This window comes from Penaeus chinensis, chromosome 41, assembly GCF_019202785.1.
Source record: "Penaeus chinensis breed Huanghai No. 1 chromosome 41, ASM1920278v2, whole genome shotgun sequence".
Lineage (NCBI taxonomy): Eukaryota > Metazoa > Arthropoda > Malacostraca > Decapoda > Penaeidae > Penaeus > Penaeus chinensis.
In genome coordinates, this window is record NC_061859.1 from 1,766,471 (window position 1) to 1,776,470 (window position 10,000).

A 10,000-nucleotide genomic window follows, 5' to 3' on the forward strand; every position below is an offset into this window, starting at 1 on the left:
TATTTGGCGGGCGGGGGGAGGCAGGAGAACGGTTGCGGATTGAGGTGTGGAGATGGAAGGGGGGGGGGTGTGTGGGTATGTGGGTTTTGGAGAGTGTGTTTTCTGGTTTGGGTTGGGCGGGGGGGGCGAGGAGAGAGAGAGCGAGAGACGAGCAGGAGCGCGAGCAGCGCGAGCGCAGCGAGCGAGAGCTCGAGAGCGCGCGCAGGGAAAGCGGTGCGCGTAGGTCGCGGCGAGAGCGAGCCCAATACCGCCCGGTCCGTTCCTCCCACGCGCACACACCTCGTCACTTACCTCCCACGCACTGGGCCTTATTGACCAGCCAGACCCTTCCCCGCCTCCCTATCTCCTTCCTCTCCCTGCCTAGCCCTCCCTCCCTTTCTCCCTCACCCCTTCCTTCTCTACCTCTCCAATCTACTCCTCAACCTCTCCCTTTCTCTCCCTCTCCCTTACTCCCCCTCACCCTCCATTCCTCCTCTCCCTCTCTCCTTAACCCTCCCTCTCTCCCTCTCCCTTATCCCTCACCCCTCCCTTCTCTCCCTCTCCTCCCTCCCTTAATCCCTCCTCTCTCCCTCTCCTCTCCCTCTGCCCTCACCCCTCCCTCTCTCCCTCACCCCTCCCTTCCCTCCCTTATCCCTTCCCTTCCCATCACTCACCCCTTTTTTCTGCTCTCGCTCGCTCTTAGCACTGCTCCTCATGGAATGGAAACATCTTTCACGGGCGAAGAGTGTGATGCGCGAATTATGTATGTTTTCACGAGTTCGGCCGACAGCGCGCCCGTCCAACTAGCCTCTACGTGCGGAGGCGGCGAGGAAGGGGGCATGATCATTGGGGTGGGGGCGACGGGCAGGGAGTAGGGTCCCAGGGGGCAGCGCCGGTCGCGGGATGAGGGGAGGATGGGAAGGAGAGGAGGGGAGGAGTCCGGAGAGGGGAGTGGAGAGGAGAGGAGGAAGCGGAGGAGCGGGAAGGGGAGAGAGGAGAGGAGGAGAGGGGGGGGGAGCGGGGAGTGGGGAGGAGGGGGAGGGGGAGAGGGAGGGGGAGGGGGAGAGGGGGGGGTGAGGAGTGGAGAAGGAGAGGGGAAGGAGGAGCGGGGGAGAAGAGGGGGGGACAGGGAGAGAGAGGGGGAGGGAGGCGGGGGGAAGTGGAGAAGTAAGGGGAAAGGGGGGGGGGCAGCGGGTAGGGGGGAGGAGAGTGAGGCAAAGATGTCAGGGGGGAGAGGGAGGGAGTACCATAGGGGGGAGTGGTGGGGAAAGAGGCGAGGAGATGATGATGGAGGGAGGGGGTGAGCGGGGGGGGAGGAGGGGGTGAAGAGTCGGAGAGGGGGAGAAGGAGGGTGGGGGTGAGAAGAAAGAGTTGAGATGGTGAGAAGAAGAGTAGAAGAGAAGAAAAGAACGCAAGCAAGAACGAGTCATAATAGGAAAAGAGTGATAAGTAGAGAAAGGGGGGGAGGGGGAGTGAAGAGGAAGAGGGAAGAGGGGGGGGAGAAATGAGGGGGATGTAAGAAAAGAAGAGGGAGATATGGAAAGGAGGGGGCGCGGAGAGGGAGGGAGGATGAGGGAAAGAAGAGGGGTAGACGGGGAGGTGGAAAGAAAGATGAAGGAGGAGGGGAGAGAGTAGGAGGAATAAGAAGGCGGAAGAAGAAGAAGGGAAAAATTAGAGATGAGGAAGAATTTATAAAAAGGAGGAAAAGAAAAGAAGAAAATAGAGATGATGAGAGGAAAAAGACCTAGATATACACGTTAAAAGGAAGAGGAACAATAGAGATAAGTCCGAATAAAAAGACTGGAGGAAGAAAACGGAAATAGAGATAATAAAAAGAAAAGAAAAAGGCCCTAGAGATAATCAAAGACCAAGAAAAGAAAAGGATCGCGCTAATAAACAGAAACAAATTGGAACACGCACAGGACAAAACTCATACAACCCCCTCCCCCACCCGCTCCCGCTCCCCCCCAGAACTCAAGCTCTCTGTATTTTAAAAACGAGTGTTCGCTAATACTATGCTAGAGGTTTGTTCTGCCTCGCGCTGCGGATGCGCTCTTGGGAATGCGCTCAGCCGGTTGACCCCGACTCGCCGTTGTCTTGTCGCGTTCTGGATTATTTCCATTTCTCTCTCTCTCTCTCTCTCTTTCTCCTCCTCCTCTTCTCTTCTTCTTTTCTTCATTTCTTCTCTTCTTTTCTTCTACTTCTCTTCTTCTTTTCTCTTCTCTTCTTCTCTTCTTCTCTTCTCCTTTTCTCCTCTTCTCTTCTTCTTCTTTTGTTTTCTCTTTTCCTATTTTCTCTTTTTCTTTTTCTCTTTCTTTTTTCTTTTTCTCTTTTTTTTTATCTTCTATTCCCTTCTCTTTTCCTCTTCTCTTTTTCGCCTCTTGTTTTCTGTCTCTCTCTTGTTCGTCTTCTTGTTTCTCCTATTCTCCTACTTTTCTTTTTTTCCTCTTTTCTGTTCTTCTTCTCTTCTTCCCCGCATTCCTTTGGTCTCGTGCTCTTCTACTTGGTTCTTTTATTTTCCCTCTTCTCTTCTCATCATCATCTCGTTCTTTGTATCTCTTGTTTTTCTTCGTGATTTTCCTCTACTGCTCTTGGTCTCTCTCTTCTTGATTTTTATCTCCTCCTCTCATTCTCATGATCTCCTCCTCCTACTCCTCCTCCTCCTCCTCCTCCTCCTCCTCCTACACCACTTCCCCTTCTATCACCTCTCTCCTTTGGTTCTTTTGCTATCCTCTTCCTCTTGCCTCTTTTGTTTCTCCATCTGTTTCTCCTCCCTCCTCTTTCTCACATTCCCTTCCTTTTGTCTCTTCTCGTTCGTCTGCATCTTGCCTCCTCTTTTACTCCTGTTCTTATTCCCTCCCTCATCCTCATCTTCTCTCCTCCTTCTTCCACTCCTTCTTCCTCCTCCTCTTTCCCCCAACTCTCATCTGCCTCCAACACCCCCTTCTTCCCCCTCCCCTCCTCCCACTCTCATCATCTCTTCCCCCTCCCACACACCACCCCTTCCCCTTCCTCTTCCCACTCTCACCTACCTCCACCCCCTCCATCTTCCCTCCCCCTCCCACTCTCACCACCCCCTCCCCTCCCCTTCCCACTCTCACCACCCCCCTCCCCCTCCCCTCCCCTTCCCACTCTCACCACCCCCTCCCCCCTCCCCTCCCCTTCCCACTCCTACCACCCCCTCCCCCACCCGCTCCCGCTCCCCCCAGAGACTCAAGCTCTCTTATTTTAAAACGAGTGTTCGCTAAATACTATGCGAGAGGTTTGTTCTTGCCTCGCGCTGCGGATGCCGCTCTTTGGTGAATGCGCTCGCCGGTTGACCCCGACTCGGCCGTTGTCTTTCGCGGGCTGGGATTATTTCCATTTCTCTCTCTCTCTCTCTCTTTCTTTCTTGCTCTTTCTTTTTCTGTGAGCTTTCTCTTTTTCTGTAGTTTTTTTTTTTTTGTAGTCTCTTTTCCTGTTTTTGTTTCTGTTTCTGCTTCTCTCTCTCTCTCTCTTTCTCTCTCTCTCTCTCTCTCTCTCTCTCTCTCTCTCTCTCTCTCTCTCTCTCTCTCTCTCTCTCTCTCTCTCTCTCTCTCTCTCTCCCTCTCTCTCCCTCTCTTCCCCCCTCCTCTCTCTCTCTCTCTCTCTCTCTCTCTCTCTCTCTCTCTCTCTCTCTCTCTCTCTCTCTCTCTCTCTCTCTCTCTCTCTCTCCTCTCTCTCTTTCTCTCCTCCCTCTCTCCTTCTCTTTCTCTCCTTCTCTCTCTCTCTCTCTCTCCTTCTCTTTTTCTCCTTCTCTCTCCCTCTTTCCCTCCCTGCCTCCCCCCTCCCTCCCTCCATCATCTACCCTATCTACATATCTATACAAACCAGCCAACATACACGCAAACGCACACACACAAACAAACACGCATATCACTTTGCTCCACATTTCCTCCTTAAACATAAACTTTTTTTGTTTTTTCTAAATGACCCCCTTGTCTGTCGGCGCCGATCTGCATGGTAGTATAAGCAAGCACGTGTCTCGCAAGCATAGTGAGTTGTTGCTTCGGCGTGGCTTCAGACTCGAGGCAAAATACGAAGAGAATTTAGAAGCACTCAAATGTGCTCGCCATTGCTTGTGTGGGTTGCCTCTTAGCGATTTCAGTGAGTGTTTTTTTTTTTTTTTTTTTTTTTTTGGGGGGGGGGGGTTGTGTTTTGTTTTGTGTGTGTGGAAGTTATTTTTGTTTGAGGAATTTGTGGGAGGGAAAATAATGGGTAGTTGATTTAATTTGTTTGTTTTATTTGTTTTGTGTCAGTTGGAGTTATTCTTGTCTGAGAAAATTTGGTATTTTGATAGACAAAAATGTGTGTGTATATATATATGTTGTAATGGACTGCGAACCTGTGTTTGTATAAATAGATAGATCGGACACACACACACACACACACACACACACACACACACATTTATACACAATACACATTGCTATACAATAGAGTGTATGTTCGTCGGTTCTGCAAAGAAAAAACAAACAAAAACAAAGGGACAGTGGGATAAATAGATAAACTGTTAAAGGTTAGAGTGAATATTGATGAAGGAAATAGAAAACAATTGATGAAAGTAGGGATGGCAGGAAGAAAGAATATTGAAGGAAATAGAAAGGAATTAATGAAGGCATTTATAACTGAGACAGAATATTGATGAAGGAAATAAAAAGGTATTAATGATTGCAGTAATAGCAAAGAAAAGACAGTATATCGATGAAGGACACAAAAAGGAATTGATAAAAGCAATGATAGCAGAGAGACAGAATTTTGAAGAAATAAAAAGGAATTAATGAAAGCAATAATAGCAAAGAGACTAATATAATGAAGAACATAGAAAAGAATTGAAGAACACATTGATAACAGAGACAGAATATCGATGAAGGAGATAGAAAGGAATTAATAAAAGCAATGATAGCAGAGAGACAGAATAATGATGAAGGAAATAGAAAGGAATTGAAGAACACATTGATAACAGAGACAGAATATCGATGAAGGAGATAGAAAGGAATTAATAAAAGCAATGATAGAGAGACAGAATAATGATGAAGGAAATAGAAAGGAATTGAAGAAAACAGTGATAGCAGAGCGAAAACGGGTGATGACGACAACAGCACATGCGCCATGCGGGTTATGAGCCAACATGGGCCAAAAAGTAAGGTCAGTCAGGACGATCACAGCCGTCATGTGATTGGCTCCTAGGTCCGGGTCTGTGCTGGGTAGTGCCCTCCTCCTCCTCCCCCCCCCCCCCCCTTCCCTTCGTTTTTCTGTCCCCTGCCTACTCCCCGGCTTCCCCTTCTCCCTCCTCTCCCTGCTCTCCCTCCTCCTTCCTTCTTCTTCCTGACTTTTCTCGTTCTCTCCCGCCTCTCTTCCTTCTTTCGTCATGCTTTTCCCTCTCTCCTTATTCCTTCCTGCCTTCCCTCTCCGTTTTTCCCCAATCCCTTTCCTTTTCCCTTCCTTCCCCATTCTTTCCCCCGTCCCTCCATCTTACCCCCTTCCCCACCCCTCTCTATTGCCCCCTTCCCTCCCCTCCCTCGATGCCCCCCCCCCCGTGGCCTCCTCCCCTCTCTCTTCCCCACACCCCATGGCTTCCACTCCCCTCTCTCCCCCATGCCCTCTCCCCCCTCCCCACTCCCCCATCTCGCTGGCTGGCCCGCCTCCACGTGCGGCACTCCGTAATGGGCCGGGCGGGTGCCTGCTCAGTGCCAGTGTCACCTCCGTCGCGGCTGTCGGGCACAGAGTGTCGTCCCGGTGTCGGTCCAGCTACTGACGACCGGAAAGGTGTGTGTGTGTGCTCGCATGTGTCGTATATTGTATCATATATAGTGTCATTTGCGGTGTCGTGTAGGGTAGTGTCGGTGTTCATATTCTTCGTGCGTGCGTGCGTGCGTGTGCGCGTGTGTCGGATGGTTCGATCATTTCGCGGTTCGGTCGTGAAACTATTACGAGAAAATGAATGAGAGAAACATGGTTAGAAACGAGAAGATGAATGAGCGGAACGCGGCGAAAACTCGACCAGTTGACTCGGAATGTGCGAACGTGACTGTGAGGGTCTTGGGCATTGCGAAAACGTCTTCCGGAAAAACGTCTGTTAGTGAATTGATAGTGAAAAAAAAAAAAAAACATTATTAGTGATTAAAAACGATTTTTTAGTATAGTGTATTACAGATCACTTGATATTTCCTGCTCAAGTGATTAAACGAAATGACTGGGAGAGAAAAGAGGAGGAACAAGATTGGGAAATAAAAATTAAAAAACTATGTATCGAGTATTAAAAAAAGACATGATATTTTCTATAACGAATGATGCACGGCATTTCTAAAAAAGAAAAGAAACGTCGGTTACGGAGATAATGAAGAAGACTAAAAAAAACCGTTACGTATTTTAATGCATATAATGAGTGTCTTTAACCCGGCGTACTGTGGCATGCAAATTAAGGGTTTGCGAACAGCGCTGCCAGGCATGAGAGCGCATGAGGGAGAGAGAGAGGGGGGGGGGGGGGTAAGGGCTGTGGGTAGGTGGTGGTGGGGTAGGGGATCGGGGGGTGAGGGAGCAGTGCAAGCGCCATGCAGAACAGATGGTGTGAAGCATTTTTATTTTTCAATTTATTATTTTGTATCTTTTTTTTTTTCTCTTTATTGATATTCTTTTTTTTTTCTCTTTATTGATATTCTTTTCTTTTTCTGTTTATAGTTGTTTTCTCTTTTAATTATTTTTTTTTTTTTTATCGTTATCATTTTTTTTTTTGTGTGTGTGTATATATATATATATATTTTTTTTTTTTTTTTTTTTTTTTTTTGAAGGGGTAACGCGAAACTTGTTTGAGGGAGAGGCGAGGGAGAGAGAGAGGGGAAGTAGAAATAGAGAGCGAAAGGGAGACGGAGAGAGGAAAATTGAAACAAAAAATATAGGGGTAGAGACAGAAAAATGGAGAAGGCGAGAGACACGGAAGAGTGCAAAGAGAGATAGAAAGAAAGAGGGGAATAGGGGGATGAGGGGAAGTGAAAGGGAGACGGAGAGTGGAAGTGAAGAAAGCAAATAAAAAAAGACAGAAAGAGAGGTAAAGAGGGAGGTGGAGAGCAAGAGAGAGAGAGAGAGAGTAAGGAAAGTAGAGAAGAAGAGTGAAAGGGAGAGAGAGAGAAAGGAGGAAGAAATAAGCGAATATAAAAGAAGAAGGAAAGAGAAAGGGAGATGGAGAGTTAGAAAGAAGGAAAGGAGAAAGAGGAGAAACGAAAATATAAGATTAGGATGAACAAAAAGATAATAGATAGATAGGCAGTAGAGAAGAGAAGGAGAAAGTAAGAAAAAGGAAGAGAGAAAGAGGAGGAAATTAAAAAGCAGAAGGATAGGGAAAGCAGGAGGGAGGAGAGAAACGAAAGGTAGGAAGAGAGGAAGAAGAATAAAGAAAGGAGGAGGAAAGGAAAAGATAAGAAAAAAGAGGGAGAGAGATAGAGAAAAGAGATATGAGGGAGACAAGGAGAAGGAAGAGACGGAGATAGGAAAGAGGGAAAGAGAGAGTGAGAAAGAAAGAGTCAGAGAAAGGAAAGAAGGAGAAGGAAGGGATAAAATGCCTGAAGAGGGAAAAAGATGAAGAAGGATAGAAGAAGAAAAGGGTAAAGAAGGAAAAGCATGAGAGAGAGAGAGGGGGGCGGAGGGAGAGAGAGAGAGAGAGAGAGAGAGAGAGAGAGAGAGAGAGAGAGAGAGAGAGAGAGAGAGAGAGAGAGAGAGAGAGAGAGAGAGACAGAGAGAGAGAGAGAGAGAGGAGGGGGCGGGGGGGGGGGGGGGGAGTTTGCGTGCGTGCGTGAATAAGTAAATAAGGAAGAGAGATTGACAGAAAAAAAGATGGAGAGAAAATTAAACTTTCCCCTATTTACATATATATATATATATATGTATATGAAAATATATATATATATATGTGTGTGTGTGTGTGTGTGTGTGTGTGTGTGTGTGTGTGTGTGTGTGTGTGTGTATATATATATATATATATATATATATATATATATATATATAAATATATATATTTATAAATATATATATATATATATATAGAGAGAGAGAGAGAGAGAGAGAGAATGAGAGAGATAGAGAGAGAGAAAGAGAGAGAGAATGAAAATGCGAAAAGACAAAAAAAAACACAAAAAAAAAAAAACACTCAAAGAAGAGACCGAGACTAAAAACGAAAAAAACATGCATAACAAACAAAGTGGGATGCGTGGATTAAAAAAAAGGAAAAACAAAAATCTGTTCATTATTTTTCTTCTGCGGGGGGGGGGGGGGGGGGGGGTTGATTGCGGGAGAAACTGCACTGAAGAACAAATTGGATTAGTGTAGAACTTTCTTTTGGTGTGACACTCGAGTGAGAACAAATTTCCTTTTCTGTTTTAATGTTCTTCGACACGCAGAAAGGGGAAGAAAGACGAAGAAAGAGAGAGAGAGAGAGAGAGAAATTAAAATCTTCGGAACAGAGAGACAGACAAGACAGTCGTTGGATTTTTAGGATAATTAAGAAGAAAAAGACGATGATGATATAGATGTAAGTCGTATAATAGTAATAAACGAGGAAGAGGACATAAGGACAAAAAAAAAAAAAAAAACGGAAATAAAAGCAGGAGAAGAACAAGCTAAAACAAACAAACAAAAAGTAAGGAGAAATCTGTAAAATAAAAAAAAAAGAGCAACGACGAAAAGACAAAAACAGAAGAACAACAGATAAACAGAAGAAAATAGAAATCAAGGAAAACAAAACAAAACAAAAACAATAACGAAGTACGCAAAGAAGGTAGTAGATATCACAAAAAACAGCGTCACTTGCAAACCAGCGTCAGTTGGAGAACAGCGTCACTTGTAGAACAGCGTCACTTGCAGAACAGCGTCATCTCCAGAACAGCATCGCCTCTGAGGTCGTTTGATGCGCGAGGCGTGATCGCGTGGCATGGGGTCACGTGACACCTCCGCTCACCCGCTCAGCCACCCGCCCCGATGCCCGGCCAGGTAAGGTGGTGAGTGTGGTAGTGTGGTTGTGATGAGGTAATGTGTGTGCGTGTGGTTGATGGTAGTGGTTGGTTGAAACGCGGTTGATAGGGTGGTTGAGATGCGGTTGTGTAATGTGGTAGGGTTGTGTGTGGTTATGATGGTGGTTGTTGTTGTCCTTATTGTTATTGAGACTTGTTGATGACAGTAGTATGGGCGTGTTTATCATCACTGCCACAGAAAATTTATTATCAGTTATCATTATCATCATCATGATCATCACCATCTTCATCACCACCAGTGTCATCGCTCTCATCACAACCAGCATCATTTTCATAACGATCATCACGACCATCTTCCTTATCATCATCTAAGGTAGCACTAATATTATCATCACCATTACCACAAACAATACTTTAATGACAGCCATCGTTAGTAACGTCACCATCACCACAAACACCATTATCATCATCACCACTCTTATCATCACCACAATTGTCACTATCACCACAATCATCACCGTCGCCCCGCCCCACCCCCCGCTCTTCTCCACAACCGCCCCCCTCTAATAGTGATTTCGAAATCTTTCCATTTTTTTCCGATTCAAATTCCTCCATTTCTTGAGAAAACCTATTTTTTCCCCCGAGCTTTTAATTTCGAAGGCGCGCCATCAGCGAGGTTTCCCTCTGCAATATTTTATGCAATGGCTTTGCAATATCACTCCCAGCCTCCTTCCTTCCCTCCCTCGCCTTCTCTTCTTCCCATCCTCCCTCCCTCTCTCCTTCCCTTCCTCCCCCCTCCTTCCCTCCCCCCTCCTTCCCTCCCCCCTCCTTCCCTCCCTTCTTCCCTCCTTCCCTCTTTCCCTCCCTCCCTCCCTCCCTCCCTCCTTCCCTCCTTCCCTCCCTCCCTCCCTCCCTCCCTCCCTCCCTCCCTCCCTCCCTCCCCTTCTCTCACTTCCCTCCCCTTCTCTCCCCTTCTCTCCCTTCCCCCAATATGCAATCCGTGCAATACGGGGATAGCCAATTGTAACGCGAACCGAGGC

General features: G+C 46.7%; 1 protein-coding gene across 3 annotated transcripts in view; it reads left to right on the top strand.

Annotated features, from left to right (window-relative positions):
• Positions 1–10,000, top strand: part of LOC125047509 (protein prickle-like) — a 384,484-nt gene that overhangs the window by 173,999 nt on the left and 200,485 nt on the right. The window contains exon 1 of one of the 3 annotated variants that reach the window (XM_047645751.1): positions 8,630–8,979. The exons of the other annotated variants lie outside the window; for them this stretch is intronic. Within the exon in view, the coding sequence (XP_047501707.1) occupies positions 8,921–8,979 (59 nt within the window). The 5' untranslated portion in view covers positions 8,630–8,920. Of the gene's footprint in view, positions 1–8,629; positions 8,980–10,000 lie in introns of those variants that run through there. 3 annotated transcript variants of the gene reach the window in all.